The 22,674-nt window shown below is 41.9% G+C and overlaps 1 protein-coding gene across 1 annotated transcript in view; it reads left to right on the top strand.

Annotated features, from left to right (window-relative positions):
* The first annotated feature begins 3,605 nt into the window (after nt 1–3,605).
* Nucleotides 3,606–22,674, top strand: part of LOC140194094 (ectonucleotide pyrophosphatase/phosphodiesterase family member 3-like) — a 96,404-nt gene continuing 77,335 nt past the window's right edge. The window contains exons 1-2 of the mRNA XM_072251518.1: nt 3,606–3,706; nt 22,191–22,278. Coding sequence (XP_072107619.1) covers nt 3,674–3,706; nt 22,191–22,278 — 121 coding nt within the window. The 5' untranslated portion in view covers nt 3,606–3,673. The remainder of the gene's footprint in view (nt 3,707–22,190; nt 22,279–22,674) is intronic.

Here is a 22,674-nt window from a genome sequence, read left to right as displayed (position 1 = left end):
TGCATCTCTCATTACAATATCTCCAGAGTCATTTTCTACTGGTCCTACATCTACCCTCAAATCTCTTTTACCCTTTATACACTTATAAAAGCTTTTAGTGTCTTCTTTGATATTAGTCACCAGTTTCCTTTCATAATTCATCTTTTCTTTCCTAATGACCTTCTTAGTTTCCTTGTGAGAGTTTTTAAAAGCTTCCCAATCCTTTATCTTCCCACTAGCTTTGGCTTCCTTGTATGCCCTCTCTTTTGCTTTTATTTTGGTTCTGTCTGCAGTTGTCAGCCACGGTAGTGTCCTCCTTCCATTCGAAATTTCTTCTTATTTGTGATATGTCTGTGTTAGCAGAGAGAAAGAAAACCTGAGCTATTATCTCAGATAGTTGACGCAGCTGAATTGGCCAGTTCTCCTATGGAGAAAGTAAGCTGAATTCATATTAAGCCATTGAGATTAGAATAGGTAACTGCGATGATTAGCATGACATTGTGGGCCAAAGGACCTGTTTCAATCTTTTATGAATGTGGCAGCATGGCCAGATGGATGATGAGATGCTGTTCCTCAAACTTACATAGGACCTTGATAAATCACTGCATATGATGCCATAACATTAGGCTCTTTAGATCCTTTCCAGCTAAAACACTTATTGTGTGAACAGATTGCTATCATATCTGGACCTACATTGCTACTACATTGTTGAGATTGACCAAGATATTCATTGTGGGGAGGTTTTGATTTTTAGGTAATTGTGTAAAATAGTCTATAAGAACAGTATCTTGCCTGATATCCCCCATTTTCCAGTTCCATTCATGTCTCATGGTGGGAGGACATTCAAAGTTGCCATAAACCACTCGTGAGGATTTGCAAATGTATTTTGCCTTCATGAAATGGGAGACAACAAAGTTTCTAAAATAAAAAAAAGACTTTTAAAATCTTTTTTTAATTTTTAAAAACTGGAGCTAAACTTATTATTAATTTTTAACTTCATGGAAGAACATTTCAAATCTCCCCTTGTACCAATGACTCATCTGCTGATGGTGGTTGAAAATATATGAATGCTTCAGAGTGAAATGGATATTAATCTGTAGTCACTCAAGATTTTTCTTTGCTGACGTGGAGTTTTTTTATGCAATAGTATCTTTTATTAATATATTTTATGGAACTATTTTCAAAACTTGTGTGGGCACGTGGCCAAGTGGTTAAGGCGTTTGACTAGCGACCTGAAGGTCGTGAGTTTGAGCCCCAGCCGAGGCAGCGTGTTGTGTCTTTGAGCAAGGCACTTAATCACACAGTGCTCTGCGATGACACTGGTGCCAAGCTGTATGGGTCCTAATGCCCTTCCTTTGGACAACATTGATGTTGTGGAGAGGGCAGACTTGCAGCATGGGCAACTGCCGGTCTTCCATACAATGGCGGGAGGAGAGAGAGCAGCGCACCGTGTGTGCGCAGCCCTCCTGTGAAAAATGATATTGTATCCGTTAAATAGGGGCCGCGGACAATTCTGATTTGATGGAGACAGACGTGAAAGTACAGAGGAACATCTGGAGAAATTTCTGAAACACCAGTTCGCTGCTGATGTTACTGCGCGATCCGGAATCTTTCGGAGGGAAGGCCTCAAAATCCCCGGCTTTGCCTGCTGTTGGCAACAAAGATTGAGGTCAAATCGTTCGGATAGAGATGGCGCTCAGTACTCGGTGTCGTAGAGCTGATAGGAGGCTCGAAGTTTTCGGACGACTCAGAGTCGGACTGTGGTCGGGCATGGCAGGGAGAGTTTTTCTTCTTTCTCCCCTCTGCGTGAGATGTGGGACATTTGAGAGGCTTTGAACTTTTTACTGTGCTCATGGACTTCTTCATCAAGTTATGGTATTGTTGCACTGTCGTAACTGTATGTCATAATTATGTGGTTTTGTTAGTTTTTTCAGTCTTGGTCTGTCCTGTGTTTTGTGATATCACACCAGAGGAAATATTGCATCATTTCTTAATGCATGCAATTCTAAATGACAATAGAAGAGGACTGCGTGTCTTAATAATCTAAATCTAACCTTGCCCAGGTCTACGCCCTGGAGAGTGAAGACTTTCCAGGCGCAGATCCATGGTCTTGCAAGACTAACGGATGCCTTTAAAATTTTCAAAACTCATGCCATTGGAGCTTCATGCTGGTGAATCAAAACTGCAGGGGATGAAAGATTCACATGATACGGAGTTTGAAATGGGAAATCAGATGTATTTCTTGCTCATGTAGAAGTTATCCAAATTTAAAACCATTTAATTTATAGAAAATATACCAACATTTTGTAATTTCATTTAATAATTAATAGTTTCATTTCAGTAAGTCAGTTGATCATTTTACAACTCACAGTTGGAATCTATTACCATAGATAATAAATTTTAATTACCATTTATAATAGTAGGGACATTGATCTCAACCTGCATAGTTAATAATGCCATGTGAATCAATAGATTTGTAGACTGCAAAGGAGTAAGGAGAGTTTTAGAAAGAGGGAGAACAATAATCCTTTACCAGTTTTGACAACTTGTGTATGTGTCAGAGAAAAATACTGAGAAATGGTAAATTTACAGAAACTATCAAAAGAGGATGAACTAAAAATATTCAAAATATTGTGTGTGGTAAGTGATTTGATTGTTTAAGGAATCTGCTATTCTGTTACTTTAGATGTTTTTCATGGTGTTATAATTAACAAATTTGGATTGCCAGTATTGAAGTGATCAAACTATGAATAAATATTATGTTTCTGAAAGATTTTTCATGAGTATAATTACTTTTTTTAAAAAAAAATTATATTTACAGTGGATCAAATAATGGGTAAAAGATTTGTAAACTGAAACTTATGGAAATGCTCAGTAGTTCAGGAAGCATCTGTGGAAAGAGAAACAGAGTTTACATCTCAGATCAAAGACCCTTCAGATTTTCAGCATACAAAGTTCTTCTTAAAATTTCCATGTATTGGATAAGAGATTGTGTTAACCTTTGGTTTTGAAATTGAATTTGGCCAACTTGCTTTAAGTTCACTTAAATTGTTTAAACTATGTTTAATCAAAATGTAGCATCCTTAATACGTGCTAAAATTGACTTTATACCATACACTTTGCTGACTTTCTATTAACTTCCCAGTGGAATAGCTTCCTAATGGCGTTGATCACCTTCCCTCACTGTCCTGAATGTTCTTATGAAATAACTAACAAATGTCACTTCTTAACATGTGGAAGTTGACTGAAGAAAATTTGTCTTCATATAGGTGATTAGGTGGGCTATAAAACAATTTTTAATCTGCTGTTATTGTATATCTGTAATAAAGCCCAATATGTTTATTTCAGCTGTGGCTCAATTGTCTGAATCAGAAGGTTCAACTCCACTCTAGGCACTTGAGCTCAAAAATCTAGGGTTTTGTTCCTGTGCAGGAAAAAGACAATTATTATGTTATGTTATCAATAATTTATTTTTTGATCGAAGGTTAAGATCAAGTATGAATGAAACCTTTCAGAGGTTTGATTAACCTTTGATCAAATAAATTAACAATTTTTATAAATGATTCGCAACAAACTTGTAGATAACACAAGGAGTTACGCTTTTTGGACATTTACGTGCATAGGGAGTGATTATTTTGGAACTTGAAACCTAACTTACAGTGGACTGAGAAGCTTGAGCACGTAAAGAAAGAGGATGTGCAGGAACTTTTGGAAAGCATCAAGTTGGGTAAGTCACCGGGACCGGACAAGAAGTTCCCCAGGCTACTGTGGGAGGCGAGGGAGGAGATTGCTGAACCTCTGGCGATGATCTTTGCATCATCAATGGGGGCAGGAGAGGTTTCGGAGGTTCAAGAAAGGGAGTAGAGATAGCCCAGGAAATTATATACCAATGAGTCTTACCTCAGTGGTTGGTAAGTTGATGGAGAAGATCCTGAGAGGAAGGATTTATGAACATTTGGAGAGGCATAATATGATTAGGAATAATCAGCATGGCTTTGTGAAAGGCAGGTCGTGCCTTACTAGCCTGATAGAATTTTTGGAGGATGTGACTAAACACATTGATGAAGGAAGAGCAGTAGATGTAGTGTATATGGATTTCAACAAGGCATTTGATAAGGTACCCCATGCAAGGCTTATTGAGAAAGTAAGGAGGCATGGGATCCAAGGGGACATTGCTTTGTGGATCCAGAACTGGTTTGCCCACCCACAGAAGGCAAAGAGTGATTGTAGATGGGTCATATTCTGCATGGAGTTCGGTGACCAGTGAGTGCGTGGAATGGGCTGCCAGCGACGGTGGTGGAGGCGGATATGATAGGGTCTTTTATGAGACTCCTTGACAGGTATATGGAGCTCAGAAAAATAGAGGGCTATGAGTAAGCCTAGGTAATTTCTCAGGTAAGGGCATGTTCGGCACAGCATTGTGGGCCGAAGGGCCTGTATTGTGCTGTAGGTTTTCGATGTTAATTACCTATCTGAAGGTTGCTCTGTTCAGTCAAGCAGTCAGGAAATAATTTATTTAAAATGGCAAGCTGAATCTGCAGGTGTAACAAACTCAAGCAAGTTTGAAGTTTTGCCTTTTGGGAAGTTAGCCAGGTGATGACATAAACAGTCCTAGGGAGTATTGTTAAACATTGAGACCTAGGGATACAAGTTCATAGTTCCATGAAAATGGTAACACAGTTAGTCAAAATAGTGAAGAAGTGTATGGCATCCTATTGGATGGGACATCGAGTAGAAGAGTTGGGGCATCACATTACAGCTGTTCAAGACATTTATGAGATATTGGAATATAGTATACCATATTTAAAGAAAGATATGATAGAGCTAGGGGGGGTTGAGAAAGGATTCATAAGGATGTTGCCAGGTCTAGAGGGCTTGAGTTTACGCTGAGACTGGACTCAGACTAGGAATGTATCAGACTATAAGCCTGCGGCTGGTTCTCTGGATTGCAGGGGGCAGGGGTGGCAAACCTGTGACACATGTGCCCATGAAGACACATGCAAAAACTATGCTGGCATGCAGCATGCAGTTTCACCCCCAATTCTACAAATCCAACCCATAATAAAAAGATATATGATGATTATCTTTAAAACCAAATGATTTTTTTACAACCTGAGATCAGTGAGATATTTTCACAGGTGACATTGGCAGATACATTTTGAAATCCTCACAGACCTGATGTACACATTGGTATCTAGGTAGCCAATTGTTACAATAACAATTATCATCACCAGCATCATTATGTGCTATGTCATATGACGTGGATGATTATAGTCTAGACCATGATTGCTCTTGGCAAATTTCTCTGCAGAAACGGTTTGCCATTGCCTTCTTCTGGGCAGTATCTTTACAAGTCAAGTGACCCCAGCCATTATCAATACTCCAGACATTGTCTGCCTGGCGTCAATGGTGCATAACCAGGACTTGTGATATATACCAGCTGCTCATAAGACTATCTACCACCTACCCCCATGGCTTCACGTGACTCTGACTGAGAGTACGCAGTTGCCCAAGGGTGATCTGCAGAGTAGCCGAGGAAAGGAGCGCCTTACACCTCTTTTGGTAGAGATGTATCTCCACCCCACCACACTAATAATAACAATACTGTTTAGAAATTGCTATTTTTCAACTGTTGTTTGAAAATATTAATATTAATAATTTTGAACAGTTTTTTCAAAATACTTCATTTATTTCAATTGGTCTCTATTAATAGTCAAACAATGAATACATACAAGTAAGCAACAGGACTCATCCTCCAAAAATGTTGTTACTAATTCATTAGTCAATGATCACCTCTGCTCAAAATTGCCATCTCATGTAACAGAATTGTTTAGAAGATTATCACCAATTTGGCCACACGCTCTCAAATGGGTTTAAAGATCATGAGGGGCATAAATAACATCCTTTTCCAAGGGTGGCACAATCTGAAACTGGAGGGCATGAGTTTGAGGTGTGAAGATAAAGATTTAAAGGATGACAGGTATGTGGACAAAACTGCCGGAGGAACTTGTACAGGTGGTTACATGTAAGTTGAAGTGGGAAGGTGAACAGCCAGAGGTCGTGATACATACTGGTACCAATGACATAGGTAGGAAAAGGGAAGAGGTCCTGAAAAAAGACTACAGGGAGCTAGGAAGGAAGTTGAGAAGCAGGACCGCGAAGGTAGTAATCTCGGGATTACTGCCTGTGCCACGCGACAATGAGTATAGGAATAGAATGAGGTGGAAGATAAATATGTGGCTGAGGGATTGGAGCAGGGGTCAGGGTTCAGATTTCTGAATCATTGGGACCTCTTTTGGGGCAGGTGTGACCTGTACATTAAGGACAGGTTGCACTTGAGTCCGAGGGGAACCAATATTCTGGCAGGGAGGTTTGCTAAGGTTTTTGGGGAGAGTTTAAACTAGAATTGTTGTGGGGTGAAAACCGAACTGAAGAAAAGAATGAACAGGCTGTTGGCTCACAGATAGAGAAAGCTTGGAGACAGTGCGAGAGGGAGGATAGGCAGGTGACAGAGAAGGGATGCGCCCAGACCGATGGTTTGAGATGTGTCTATTTTAATGCAAGAAGCATCATGAATAAAGCAGATGAGCTTAGAGCGTGAATCAGTACTTGGAGCTATGATGTTGTGACCATTACAGAGACTTGGATGGCTCAGGGGCAGGAATGGTCAGGCTTTAGATGTATCAGCAAGGACAGGGAAGGACGCAAAAGAGGTGGGGCGTGGCACTGTTGATCAGAGATAGTGTCATGGCTGCAGAAAAGGAGGAAGTTATGGAGGGATTGTCTACTGAGTCTCTGTGGTTGGAAGTTAGGAACCAGAAGGGGTCAATAACTCTACTGGGTGTTTTTTATAGACCATCCAATAGTAACAGGGACATCAAGGAGCAGATAGGGAGACAAATTCTGGAAAGATGTAATAATAACAGGGTTGTTGTGGTGGGAGATTTTAATTTCCCAAATATTGATTGGCATCTCCCTAGAGCAAGGGGTTTAGATGGGGTGGAGTTTGTTAGGTGTGTTCAGGAATGTTTCCTGACACAATATGTAGATAAGCCTACAAGAGGAGAGGCTGTACTTGATCTGGAGTTGGGAAATGAACCTGGTCAGGTGTCAGGTCTTTCAATGGGAGACCATTTTGGAGATAGTGATCACAATTTTATCTCCTTTACAGTAGCATTGGAGAGGGATAGGAACAGACAAGTTCAGAAAGCACTTAATTGGACTAAAGGAATATATGAAGCTATCAGGCAGGAACTTGGAAGCATAAATTGGGAACAGATGTTCTCAGGGAAATGTACGGCAGAAATGTGGCAAATGTACAGGGGATATTTATGTGACGTTCTGCATAGGCACATTCCAATGAGTAGGGTACAGGAACCATGGTGTACAAAGGGTGTTGAAAATATAGTCAAGAAGAAAAGAAGAGCTTATGAAAGGTTCAAAAAACTAGGTGGTGACAGAGATCTAGATGATTATAAGGCTAGCAGGAACAAACTAAAGAATGAAATTCCGAGAGCCAGAAAGGGTCATGAGAAGGCCTTGGCAAGCAGGATTAAGGAAAACCCCAAGGTATTCTACAAGTATGTGAAGAGCAAGAGGATAAGACGTGAGAGAATAGGACCAATCAATTTTGACAGTGAAGAAGTGTGTATGGAACCAGAAGAGATAGCAGAGGTACTTAATGAATACTTTGCTTCAGTAGTCACTACAGAAAAGGATCTTGGCGATTATAGGGATGACTCACAGTGGACTGAAAAGCTTGAGCATGTAAATATTAAGGAAGAGGATGTGCTGGAGCTTTTGGAAAGCATCAAGTTGGAAGTGGACAAGATGTACCCCAGGCTACTGTGGGAGGCGAGGGAGGAGATTGCTGAGCCTCTGGCGATGATCCTTGCATCATCAATGGGGATGGGAGAGGTTCCGGAGGATTGGAGGGTTGCAGATGTTGTTCCCTTATTCAAAAACGGGAGTAGAGATAGCCCAGGAAATTACAGACCAGTGAGTCTTTTTTCAGTGGTTGGTAACTTGATGGAAAAGATCCTGAGAGGCAGGATTTATGAACATTTGGAGAGATATAATATGATTAGGAATAGTCAGCATGGCTTTGTCAAAGACAGGTCATGCCTTAGAAGTCTGATAGAATTTTTTGAGGATATGACTAAACACATTACAAAGGTAGAGCAGTAGATGTAGTGTATATGGATTTCAGCAAGGCATTTCATAAGGTACTCCATGCCAGGCTTATTGAGAGAGTAAGGTGGCATGGAATCCAAGGGGACATTGCTTTGTGGATCCAGGAATGGCTTGCCCACAGAAGGCAAAGGCAGGTCCTATTCTACATGGAGGTTGGTGACCAGTGGTGAGCCTCAGGGATCTGTTCTGGGACCTCTCCTCTTCATGATTTTTATAAATGACCTGGATGAGGAAATGGAGAGATTGGTTAGTAAATTTGCTGATGACACAAAGGTTGGGGGGTGTCGTGGATAGTGTAGAGGGCTGTCAGAGGTTACAGCAGGACATCGATAGGATGCAAAACTGAAGTGGAAGATGGAGGTCAAATATGATGGCAGAATATAGTATTAATGGTAAGACTCTTGGCAGTGTGGAGGATCAGAGGGATCTTGGGGTCCGAGTGTATAGGACACTCAAAGCCGCTGCGCAGGTTGACTCTGTGGTTAAGAAGGCATACGGTGTATTGGCCTTCATCAACTGTGGGATTGAGTTTAAGAGTCGAGAGGTAATGTTGCAGCTATGTAGGACTCTGGTCAGAATCCACTTGGAGTACCGTGCTCAGTTCTGGTCACCTCACTACAGGAAGGATGTGGAAACTATAGAAAGGGTGCAGAGGAAATTTACAAGGATGTTGCCTGGATTGGGGAGCATGCCTTATGAGAATAGGTTGAGTGAACTTGGCCTTTTCTCCTTGGAGCGATGGAGGATGAGAGGTGACCTGATAGAGGAGTACAAGATAATGAGAGGCATTGATCATGTGGATAGACAATAGATTATAGGTGCAGGAGTAGGACATTCAGCCCTTCAAGCCAGCACCGCCATTCACTGTGATCATGGCTGATCATCCACAATCAGTACCCCGTTCCTGCCTTCTCCCCATATCCCTTGACTCCGCTACCTTTAAGAGCTCTATCTAACTCTTTCTTGAAAGAATCCAGAGAATTGGCCTCCACTGCCGCCTTAGGCAGAGCTTTCCACAGATCCACAACCCTCTGTGAGAAAAAGATTTTCCTCAACTCCGTTCTAAATAGTCTACCCCTTATTCTTAAACTGTGGCCTCTGGTTCTGGACTCCCCCAACATCGGGAACATGTTTCCTGCCTCTAGCGTGTCCAATCCCTTAATAATCTTATCGGTTTCAATCGGATCCCCTCTCATCTTTCTAAATTCTGGTGCATACAAGCCCAGTCACTCCAATCTTTCAACATATGACAGTCCTGCCATCCCTGGAATTACCCAATGAACCTACGCTGCACTCCCTCCATAGCAAGAATGTCCTTCCTCAAATTTGGAAACCAAAACTGTACACAATACTCCAGGTGGGGACTCACCAGGGCCTTGTACAACTGCAGAAGGACCTCTTTGCTCCTATACTCAACTCCCCTTGTTATGAAGGCCAACATGCCATTAGCTTTCTTCATTGCCAGAGGATGAGAGGTGACCTGATAGAGGTATCTAAGATGATGAAAGGCATTAATTATATGGATCGTCAGAGGCTTTTTTCCAGAGCTGAAATGGCTAACACGAGAGGGCACATTTTTAAGGTGCTTGGAAGTAGGTACAGAGGAGCTGTCAGGGGTAAGTTTTTTATGCAGAGAGTGCTGAGTGCGTGGAATGGGCTGCCAGCAACGGTGGTGGAGGCGGCTATGATAGGGTCTTTTAAGAGACTCCTGGACAGGTACATGGAGCTTAGAAAAATAGAGGGCTATGGGTAACCCTAGGTAATTTCTAAAGTAAGTACATGTTTGGCACAGCATTGTGGGCTGAAGGGTCTGTATTGTGCTGTAACAGTTTTCTATGTTTCTAAATTTATTATCAAAGTATATATATGTCACCATATACAACCCTGAGATACATTTTCTTGTGGGCATACTCGATAAATCTATAATAGAATAAAATTCTACACCAATTTGCGCGTTCAACCAGTGTGCAAAAGACACCACACCATCAGATGAGAATGGATAGAGGACTGCTGGAAAATGAGGCTGGAGAAATAATAGCAGGGGATAATGAGACGGTAGATGAACTAAATGACTATTTTGCCTCAGTCTTCACTGTGGAAGACACTAGCAGTGTGCAAGATGTTAAAGGGTGTGAGGGAAGAGGAAGTGTGGTTACTATTACAAGGGAGAAGGTACTCAAAAAACTGAAAGACCTAAGGGTACCTAAGTCACCCTGACCAGATGAATTCCACCCTAGGGTTCTGAAAGACGAAGCAGTAGAGAACATGGAGGCATTAGTAATGATCTATCAAAAATCATTGAATCATGATGCCAGAGGACTGGAACATTGCAGATGTCACCTCATTCTTTCAGAAAGGAGGAAGGCAGCAGAAAGGAAATTTATAGGCCAGTTAGCCTGACCTCAGTGGTTGGGAAGCTGTTGGAGTCAATTGTTAAGGATGAGGTGATGGAGTACTTGGTGACACAGGACAAGATAGTACAAAGTCAGCATAGTTTTCTTAAGGGAAAATCCTGCCTGATGAACCTGTTGGAATTCTTTGAGGAGATTACAAGTAGGATCGATAAAGGGAATATAGTGGGTATTGTATATTTGGACCTTTAGAAGTCCTTTGACAAGGCGGCACACAAACGGCTGCTTACCAAGAGCCCATGGTATTACAGGAACGTTACTGGCGTGGTTAGAGTACTGGCTGATTGGTAGCAGGCAGCAAGTGGGAATCAAAGGATCCTTTTCTGGTTGGCTGGCAGTGACTCATGTTGTTCCGCAGGGGTTGGTGTTGGGTCTGCTTCTTTTTACGCTGTATATCAATGATTCAGATGATGGAATAGATGGCTTTGTTGCCAAGTTTGCAGATCGTACAAAGATTAATGTAGGGGTGGGTAGTGTTGAGGAAACAGCTAGGCTGCAGAAGGACTTAGGCAGATACAGAGAATGGGCAAGAAAGTGGCAAATGAAATACAATGTTGGAAAATGCATGGTCATGCACTTTGCTAGTAGAAATAAATTTGCAGTCTATTTTCTAAACAGGGAGAAAATCCAAAAACCTGAAATGCAAAGCGACTTGGGTGTCCACAATAAAGGTTAACTTGTAGATAGAGTTGGTGATGAGGAAGGCAAATGCAATGTTAGTATTCATTTCAAGAGGTCTGGAATACAAGATGCTGAGGCTTTATAAGGCACTGGTGAGGCCTCACCTTGAGTATTGTGAAAATTTTTGGGCTCCTCATCTAAGCAAAGATGTGCTGGCATTGGAGAAGGTTCAGAGGAGGTTCACAAGGAAGTTTCTGGGAATGAAAGGGTTATCATACGAGGAATGTTTGAATACTCTGGGTCTGCACTCACTGGAATTTAGAAGGATGATTGGCGATGTCATTGAAGCCTTTTGAATTTTGAAAGGCCTAGACAGCGTAGATGTGGAAAGGATGTTTTCTATGGTGGGAGAGTCTAGGATAAGAAGGCACAACCTCAGGATAGAGGGGCATCCATTCAAAATAGAGATGTGGAGAAATTTCTTTAGCCAGAGCGTGGTGAATTTGTGGAATTTATTACCACAGACAGCTGTGGAGGCAAGCTTTTGGGTATATTTAAGGCAGAGCTTGATAAGTTTCTTGATTTAATACAACATCAAAGGTTATGGGGAGAAGGCCAGGGAGTGGGGCTGAGGATGGGAAAAATAGATTCAGCCATGATTGAGTGACAGAGCAGACTCGATGAGCCAAATGGCCCAATTCTGTTCCTATGCCTTATGGTCTTACGGAAAGTGAGTTAATGGGTTGTGGGAACATGCGGTTGAGCGAAATTATCCCCTTTGGTTGAAGGGTGTAATGGTTGAGGGGTAATAACTGTTCCTGAACCTGGTGGTGTGTGATCTGAGGCCCTTGTACCTTCTTCCTGATGGCAGCAATGAGTAGAGAGCGTGAGCTGGGTGGCAAGGGTCCCTGATAATGGATGCTGCCCTCATGTAGATAACATTTAAAAGACATTTGGACAGTTTTATGGATTACAGGTTTAGAGGATATGGACCAAGTGCAGGTAGATGGGTTGGCTCTGAAAGGCACTTTGGTAACCATGGATGAGTTGGGCTGAATTGCCTGATTCCATGCTGTATAACTTTACGACTTTGTTCATAATAGCAGTCCATCCAAATAATTTGAAATTTTTCAGATGTGAATTTACTCATATGTGATCGTATTTTGGTATTATTCTCAAGGTTTGCTGTATCTTGGTGGCCAGAGGCAATATTTGCTTAAACTAATCTAACACATACTTATTGAGTTCTGAAGAAGGGTCTCAGCCCAAAACGTCGACTGTTTACACTTTTCCATAGATGCCTGGCCTGCTGTTCCTCCAGAATTTTGTGTGTGTTGCTTAAGTTGGGTTGTTTTCTGTTCAGGTTGGACTGCGATTAAAATATTTACTCCCATGTGTTTTGAGTAAGCATACAAAAGGAACATGAGCATGAAGGAAAATTCCCTTGCAGCAGGGTGCATTTAACAAACGTAAGTGTTCCAGGGTGCTTTATAAAGGGACAATCAAACAAAAAAAATGGATTTCAACCAAAGAAATAGACACCAGCGTTTGTTGATAAATAAAGTGACCAAATGATTGATTTGATGAATGGGGTTAAATAAGGAGATGAAGTATACAGGGGGAATTCAATTGGATAAACCCTCAAGGGCTGATGATCAATACACCTGAGACAAAAAGTGAGGGAAAATGCAGAAGAATCTGGAATCATAAATTGCCAGATTTTTTTTAGGATCAGCTGAAGGGGAAGAGAGAAAAACAGGAAAGCACAAGTATAGAGAAAAATGTTGGAAGTCTTTTCTAACTATATTATAACAGAGCTATTAAATAAAAGAAAATCAAGATGATCAGAAAAGGAAATCATATTTGAGCAATTTATTGAAGCTTATTGAAGAAGTACCAAGTGGAGTGGTTAGAAGTTTGACTGTGAGACAGGAAACAGAGAGTAAACTTAAATGGATCTTTCTCACATTGGTAGGTTGTAACAAACAAGAAACTGCAAAGGTGGGCCGCAACATTTTAACCATTATTGTTAAGTATTTGGATGAAGGCAGCAAAATTTGCTGATGGCCCAAGGGAACTAAGTTGAGCTGATGAAATAGGGAGGCCACAAAAGGGATGTAAATAAGTTGGCAAGGATCTAGTCAATGGCAGAAAGGCAGAAAATTGCTCTCATGGAAGGGGAGTGCAGAATGCCTCCACCACAGGGACCTGGCTGCACTTGCACAGGAAATATGGAAAATAGCCTGCAGTTACAAAGAGCAATTCCGAAGGCCAGTAGGATGCTGACTTTCAGTATGAGCAAAGTGGAGTATAAAGGGAGGAAAATCTTGCAACCATTGTACAGGGATTTTAGTTAGACCTAACCCAGAGTACTGCATGTAGAATGGGTTGTCTTGGAAAGATTGTAGAGTTTAAACAGAACTCAATGAGAATGAGATAGAATATTATCAAAACATGAATGAGAAAACAAGTAACTAATTAAGATAATCTGATATTGATAGTACTTTATACTTTATACTTTATACTTTATTGTCACCAAACAATTGATACTAGAATGTACAATCATCACAGCGATATTTGATTCTGTGCTTCATGCTCCCTGGAGTACAAATCGATAGTAAATATTAAAAATTTAAATTATAAATCATAAATAGAAAATAGTAGGGCCAGAGAGATGGCATCTGCCGTTGACCTGTTGCTCCAGCAGGCGAATTGCAAAGCGTTGAGGTTGACCGGTAGTCTGTGGTTGATGTGTGCCATAACCAATCGCTCGAAGCACTTCATAGCAATTGATGTCAGAGCCACAAGTCGATAGTCATTCAGGAATGCCACCTTGCTCTTCTTCGGCACTGGAATTATCGTTGCCTTCTTAAAACACGAGGGGATCTTAGACTGAAGCAAGGAGCAGTTGAAGATGTCAGCAAACACTCCAGCTAGCTAGCTTGCGCAGGCCCGGAGAACCCGTCCCAGGACGCCATCTGGGTCGGTCGCCTTCCTTGGATTTATCTTCAGGAAGGCCCTTCTAACGCCCTCCTCGGTGACGACGAATCTCGATGCCACCAGGTCCGGTTCATCCGGAGGGAGCGGGATTCTCCTCTTCTGTTTGAATCTTGCGCAGAATACGTTAAGTTCATCAGGAAGAGAAGCGCCACAGTTATTGATATTCCCAACCTTTTCTTTGCGCCCGATGATCTTATTTAGACCCTGCCATAGTCTACTGGCATCCCTTTGGTTAGCCTGGGCTTCCAACTTGGCTCGATATTGCCTCTTGGCACCCCTAATGGCTTTCCAGAGTTCATACCTGGATTCCGTGTAGCGACTGTTATCCCCGGACCTAAAAGCCGCAGCTCTAGCCTTCCAAAGGGACTGGACCTCATAATTCATCCAAGATTTCCGGTTAGGGAATATCCGGATCGTCTTGTGAGACACGCAGTCCTCCGTGCATTCCCAGATAAAGTCCATGACAGCTGAGGCATACTCATCGAGGTTAGCTGCCGAGTCCTTGAGTACTAACCAGTCCACGGATTCAAAGCAGTCATGGAGGACCTCATCCGTTTCCTCTGTCCAACCCGACACCACTTTTGACACCGTGACCTCCCGCTTCAATTTCTGTTTGTAAGCCGGGAGGAGGAGTACGGCCTGATGGTCAAATTTTCCGAAGTGAGGTCGTGGGACAGAACGATGGGCATCCTTGGCTGCTGTGTAGCAGTGGTCAAGTATATTCTGGCCTCTAGTGGGGCAGGGGAACCAACGCAAACTGGGAGATTGTTTTGCTGAACACCTACGCTCTATCCACCAGAGAAAGCAGGATCTCCCAGTGGCCACACATTTTAATTCCACATCCCATTCCCATTCTGACATGTCTATCCATGGCCTCCTCTACTGTAAAGATGAAGCCACACTCAGGTTGGAGGAACAACACCTTATATTCCATTTGGGTAGCCTCCAACCTGATGGCATGAACATTGACTTCTCAAACTTCCGTTAATGCCCCACCTCCCCCTCGTACCCCATCCGTTATTTATTTATATATATACATTCTTTTTCTCTCTCTCCTTTTTCTCCCTCTGTCCCTCTCACTATATCCCTTGCCCATCCTCTGGGCTTCCCCCCCCCCCTTTTCTTTCTCCCTGGGCCTCCTGTCCCATCATCCTCTCATATCCCTTTTGCCATTTAACTGTCCAGCTCTTGGCTCCATCCCCCCCCCTCCTGCCTTCTCCTATCAGTTTGGATCTCCCCCTCCCCCTCCCACTTTCAAACCTCTTCTTTCAGTTAGTCCTGACGAAGGGTCTCGGCCCGAAACGCCGACTGTACCTCTTCCTAGAGATGCTACCTGGCCTGCTGCGTTCACCAGCAACTTTTATCTATCCATTTTGGTATTGTTTGCAAGCTTGCTTTCATATTTCATCTTTTCCCTCCTAATGATTCTTTTAGTTGCTCTCTGTGGTGTTTTAAAAGCTTTCCCGTACTCTGTCTTCCCACTAATTTTTGCTTTGTATATGGCCTCTCTTTTGCTTTTACATTAGCTTTGACTTCCCTTGTCAGCCATGGTTGTACAGATTTGCCATTTGTATATTTCTTTGTTTTTGGAATACATCTATCCTGCAACTTCCTCATTTTTCCCAGAAACGCATGCCATTGCTGCTGTGCTGTCATCCCCCACAGCAGCTCCTTCCAACTTACTTTGACCAACTCCTCTCTCATACCACTGTAATTTCCTTTACTCCACTGAATACTGCTATACTAGACTTTACTATCCTCCTACAAAATTTCAAGTTGAACTCAGTCACATTGTAATCACTGTCTTCTAAAGATTCTTTTACCCTAAGCTCCCTATTCAGCTCTGGTTCATTACACAACACCCAATCCAGTATCGCTGATCCCCTCGAAGGCTCAATGACAAACTACTCTAAAAAGCCATCTTATAGTGAAACAAACTCACTCGCTTGAGATCCATTTCCAACTAATTAATTGAGATCCAATTAATTTTCACAATCAACCTGCATGTTGAAATCTCCCTATCATAACATTGCCCTTTTGATACGCCTTTTCTATTTCCTGTTGTAATCTGTGGTCCACATCCCAGCTACTGTTAGGAGGCTTGTATATAACTGCCATCAGGGTCCTTTTACCCTTGCAGTTTCTTAACTCAACCCACAAGGATTCAATATCTTCCAATCCTATGTCACGTCTTTCTACTGATTTGATGCCATTCTTTACCAGCAGAGCCACATCACGCCCTCTGCCTACCTTTCTATCCCTCCGATACAACGTGTAACCTTGGACATTCAGCTCCCAACTACAACCATCCTTCAGCCACGATTCAGTGATGGGCACAACATCATACCTGACAATCTGTAATAGTGTAACAAGATCATCCACCTTATATATAATACTCCATACATTGAGATACTGTATAATGCCACCATTAGTTATTGTTAATAATGCTAGTTTCAGGAATGTAAAAAAAATTGTAAGAACTTTCAAAACCTCTGAAGCAATTTCTGCAATAATGTTGAATGCCTAATGCTGACAGAGGGCTTTGATGGTGGTAGTTCTGCACTGTTCGGCCTAAAGGCCTGTGTTGGATCTAATGATATTGATCTAGTGGTTCCTTTGAAGTCCAGAATGAGGCGTAAATCTTATAATTATAGTCATTTTATTAGGTGTTCATAACAATAAAAAATATCGGTAACCAGCTCATAGCTCTGTAAGGGAGGGAGAGAGGGGGAGAGAGAATGAGCAGAAGGAGAAAAAAGAAAAAAAATAAATTAAAGTTACCTTATACTAAAAGCTGGCTCACTAGAGAGATAAAGCACATTCCAGCGACAAGAAGTAACTTATGTAATAACCAGATTCCGTGCAGACTGCAGATAAGCTTCTAGAGAAATACAGAATTGGCTGTACTACAGTTATGGAAAATTCACTGAACAATTATACACATATAGACACTTATATAAAATTGTAACCAAGCATACGAAAGTTCAACTACAAAAAAAAATTTACAATCATAAAATTTATCTGTCAACAGGCTGCCAAAACGTTGAGCATTCTTTTGCCTCCATAGATGCTGCTTGACCCACTCGATGCTAAACTTTTAGCATGTATTTTTTTTGCACCCTTGGTTATCTGCAATGTATGGCAGGCAGTGAATTTCCTGTAGAATATGTTTCATACCGACCATGTTGATGTTAAGGAGTTGATCAAAACACAACCAACGTAATCCACAGAATCTGATGCAAATACAGTTAGGTAGAATTTTCCAAAAGACCTTTCCTGACTAGGATATTACATTCTTTTTTAAATTTGTCAATGAAATTTCAACAAAATTAGAATTATGAGCACATTATTGATACAGAAAAAATATAAAAATTATGATCTGTATGCCTCTTGTCAATTGATCATTGTTTTAAAATTTTGAAATTTCACCTAGACTATAATTTTATCCCCAACAATTCTTATATCAGATTATATTAATTGTCATAAATTGTATTATCTTCTAATCATTATTTTCTTCATAAATATAGCCTTAGTGCCGTGTTGCGCACTCTCTGCCAAAATGATTTAGGATTATAAGTGACTCATACCAGTTTCAAAAATATATCTTTTCCCATGATTACTCAGAAGAATATTTTCTTCTTTTTTTGCGTGTGCCTGCATGCGTGCAAGTCTGTGTGTGTGAGTCTGCGTGCGCGTGCGTCCGTGATGATGTCTTTTTCATGGCTTTTACAAGGCGTGGAGCGAGAGAGAGAGACTGTGTGGTGCGCCACTCCTCACACAGACATTTTTGCAGTATGTTTCCTTTTTTATTTTACGAGGTTGAGTTGCGATCTCGACACTCAACCCGGCACAGATGGAAAGCGTACTCGGGAGCGGACCCGACTGGTTTCGAACCCGGGAACCTCCGTTCCCAGGTCCAGTGCCGATGTCATTGTGTCACTAGCCGGCCCCAGAAGAATACTATCAATGAGATTATTTTTATCTTTGAACCAATGATTGCAACGTCACGACCTGAATCAGAATCCAGTTTAATATTTTATTCATTTATTGAGATACAGCATTTATTTGTGGCAGAAGTACACTGCAAAACATAATAGTAAAAACTATACATTACAATAAAAAGTATATAGAAAAATATAGAAAAAATTAAATTAAATAGGGAATGCCAAAAGAAAGGAACAAATACTGAGGTTCATTGTCCATTCAGAAATCTGATAGCGGAGAGGAAGAAGCTGTTTCTAAAATGTTGAGTGTGTGTCTTCAAATACCTATACTTCCTCCTTGATGGTAGTAATGAGAACATATCCTGGGTGATCGGGTTTATTAATGATGGATGGTGCCTTTTTGAGGCATCAGCTTTTGAAGGTGTTTGGGATGCTGGGGAGGCTAATGTCCATGATGGAGCTGGCTGAGCTTACTAATGTTTACAGCTTTATCCCATCCTCTACAATGGCCTCTCCATACCAGACGGAGATGCAACTGGTTTAAATGCTCTCCATGGTACATCTATAGAAGTTTGTGAGAATACCAATTCTCCATGAAATATCACAGCTGTCAAGCCTTCTTTGTAATTGCATCAATATGTTGGGCCCAGGATAGATCCTTAGAGAAGCTGACACCCAGGAACTTGAAACTGCTCACCCTTTCCACTGCTGATTCCTTGAAGAGGACTGGTATGTGTTCTCTTAACTACCCCTTCCAGAAATCTACATCAGTTGCTTGGTCTACTAATGCTGAGTGCAAGGTTGTTGCTGTGACACCACTCAAGCAGCTGATCTATCTTGCTTCTGTATGCCATCTCATCACCATCTGAAATTCTATCAACAATAGTTGTGTCGTTGGCAAATTTATAGATGGCACTTGAAGTGTGCCTAGCCACACAAACGTGGATGTAGAGAGAGTAGAGTAGTGGGCTAAGCATGCATGCTTGAGGTGCGCCAGTGTTGGTTGTCAGCAAGGAGGAGATGTTATATTACATCCGCAGAGAATCTGGTCTCCTGTTGAGGAAGTTAAGGATCCAGTTGCAGAGGGATGTACAGAGGCACAAGTTTTGGAGCTTGTTGATTAGAACTGAGAGTATGATTCAGTTAAATGCTGAACTGCAATCAATAAACAGCAGCCTGACGTGGGTAACACTATTGTTCAGATGCTCGAAGGCTGAGTGGACAGCCAGCGAAATTGCATCACTGTAGACCCATTGTGCAATAGGCAAGTTGCTGCGGGTCCTGGTCCTTGCTTAGGCAGGAGTTGACTCTAGCCATGACTAAACTCTCAAAGTACTTCATCACAGTAGACCCATCTGATCCTTGCATCCTAAACCTCATGTATGCTGCCTTCTTCCACCTGACTAGATTTTCCACCTCACTTGTCACCCATGGTTCCGTCACCCTACCATTCTTTATCTTCCTCACCGGGACAAATTTATCCCTAACATCCCACAATAGATCTCTAAATATTGACCACATGTCCATAGTATATTTCCCCGCAAAAACATCATCCCAATTCACACCCGCAAGTTCTAGCCTTATAGCCTCATAATTTGCCTTTTCCCAATTAAAAATTTTCCTGTCCTCTCTGATTCTATCCTTTTCCATGATAATGCTAAAGGCCAGGGAGCAGTGGTCACTGTCCCCCAGATGCTCACCCACTGAGAGATCTGTGACCTGACCCGGTTCATTACTTAGTACTAGATCTAGTATGGCATTCCTCCTGGTCAGCCTGTCCACATACTGTGACAGGAATCCATCCTGAACACACTTAACAAACTCTGCCCCGTCTAAACCCTTGGAACAAATCAGATACCAATCAATATTAGGGAAGTTAAAGTCACCCATGATAACAACCCTGTTATTTTTGCACCTTTCCAAAATCTGCCTCCCAATCTGCTCCTGGGTATCTCTGCTGCCACCAGGGGGCCTATAGAATACCCCAAACAGAGTAACTGCTCCCTTCCTGTTCCTGACTTCCACCCATATTGACTCAAAAGAGGATCCTGCTGCATTACCCACCCTTTCTGTAGCTGTAATAGTATCCCTGACCAGTAATGCCACCCCTCCTCCCCTTTTTCTGCCCTCTCTATCCCTTTTAAAGCACTGAAATCCAGGAATATTGAGAATCCATTCCTGCCCTGGTGCCAGCCAAGTCTCTGTAATGGCCACTACATCATAATTCCATGTATGTATCCAAGCTCTCAGTTCACCACCTTTGTTCCTGATGCTTCTTGCATTGAGGTACACACATTTCAGCCCTTCTACCTTACTGTCTTTACACCATTTATTCTGCTTCTCTTTCCTCAAAGCCTCTCTGTATGTTAGATCTGGCTTTACTCTATGCATTTCGTTCACTGCTCTATCGCTCTGGGTCCCATCCCCCTCGCAAATTAGTTTAAACCCTCCCGAACCATGCTAGCAAACCTACCTGCAAGGATATTGCTCCCCCTCGAGTTCAGGTGCAACCCATCCAATCTGTACAGGTCCCACCTTCCCCAGAAGAGATCCCAATGATCTAAAAATCTAAAATCCTGCTCCCTGATCCAACTCCTCAGCCACACATTCAACTGCCATCTCCTCCAATTCTTACCATCACTGTCACGTAGCACTGGCAGCAATCCTGAGAACGCCACCCTTGAGGTCCCGTTCTTCAGCCTTCTGCCTAGTTAAACTTGTACAGATGTCTTAGGCTACGTTCGCACTACGCCAGATAATTTTGAAAACGCCGGTTTCGAGTAAAAACGACAGGCGTCCACACTAAGTGTTTTTTAAAATATCTCTGTCCACATTAGACGGATATTTGGGTGAATCTCCTTCTACTGGGCAAGCGCAGGACACAGAAAACAAGCGAAGAGGAAACGGTATACTTAGTGCACGTTTGTCCAGTTACAGACTAGAAAAACTTAAAAGGAATTGCTCTTGGCTCTCGCGCAGGAGGACTTAAAACTAAAAAAAACAAATACTGGAGTGTATGGAGGCAACCGACAGGGAGTTCACGGACAGTATGACCCGGCTGATGACGAACATTGAAAAACTGACTAACTCTGTTGCATTAATAAAGCACCTTGTTAAATGAATAAAACATGTCTGCATCAGTGTTATCTTGTACTTCAATACAATGTTACATTAGGCTGTTACACATATATTGTCAGAGAAGTACTTGCATAAATAGGTTAACCACCTTGGTTCTTGATTCTTGATCCTCCAAAATATTCCGCATGGAACTTAAACTGGAGATGGTGGAGGGTGTTTTCTGTCCTTACCTTCATACAAGCAAGGACAGAAAACAGGGCAAAGTGAGAATACTTATTTATGCAGTAAGCTATGGGTCCAAGTATTTGGTGAGTACATTTCTAACTCTTCTGGCTTCAGTCTCGTTGCCGTCTGTTCTGAAATTGCTAGGTCCTGTGAAGCGCTGAATCAAATATCGCTGTGATGATTGTACGCTCTAGTATCAATTGTTTGGCGACAATAAAGTAATAATAATAATAAGAAGAAGAAAACAATGAAATGCCGCGCTGTTGCCATCTGTTCCGGCATGTCATGACAGCGGTTTTAAAATGCTTTTTTTTACCATGTCCACACTGCAACAGATATTAGGCGTTTTCAGATTTATTCACTCCGGAGACCGTTTATGAAAATCTCCGTTTTCGGGGGATGAAAACGCTGTTTTAGTGTAGACAGAGGGTCAAAACGAAGAGAAAAAGCTTCGTTTTCAAAATTATCTGGTGTAGTGTGGACGTAGCCTTACATGCTGCAAGCTCACAAACAGTTAAGGTCACCTGGACTTGTTTGGACAATATTTTTACAAAATTTAATACACCAAAACATGCCCACAGCTTTTAGTTTGGGTATGTCCAGTATGTTCTCGAAGCCACAGAGTCATCCACACAGGTGTTGATGTGGTTTGGTAAGAAATGTTACGTGTTATTAACATTTTTCATTAATCCATGAGTAATCTTGTAGAGTTAATGAGGTCACAATATTTGCTTTGCAGGTGCTGGTTGTCTGTTTAATTGTTGTATCTCTTGGACTTGGACTGGGATTGGGTCTGAAACATCAGTCATCTCCTAATGATGAGAAGGGTAACTTTACTAATTTCATACACCATACATCAAGCTGAAGTGACAATTTATACATTACGTTTGTTTAACAATTTGAATTTGTAATGCCTGCTATTTGCAGTAGACCATTTTTGGTCCATTAACAAGGTGCTGTGTGAAGCACTAGTGCCCAGTATGATGGTGTCATAGGCTGTACTCACCACTGGGAAGAACGTTAGTTCTGAAGGAAATCTCTCGACAGCAGCACAACAGAATTCTGTGGATCTGAGAGAAAGTGGCCGAGTGGGGCAGATGGGCAGTGGTCAGTGATAGGGACACCATGCTACCCTGGGATACCTGGGCAACTCTCACACAATGGGCTGGTCCATTGTGCCCTCTCCCTCAAGAAAATCAGAAGTTTTTATATGATTGGAGCTA

Source organism: Mobula birostris, chromosome 2 (assembly GCF_030028105.1).
Source record: "Mobula birostris isolate sMobBir1 chromosome 2, sMobBir1.hap1, whole genome shotgun sequence".
Taxonomy (NCBI): Eukaryota; Metazoa; Chordata; class Chondrichthyes; order Myliobatiformes; family Myliobatidae; genus Mobula; species Mobula birostris.
Note: the sequence above shows the minus strand (reverse complement) of the source record. Positions and strands in the feature narration are given on the sequence as shown.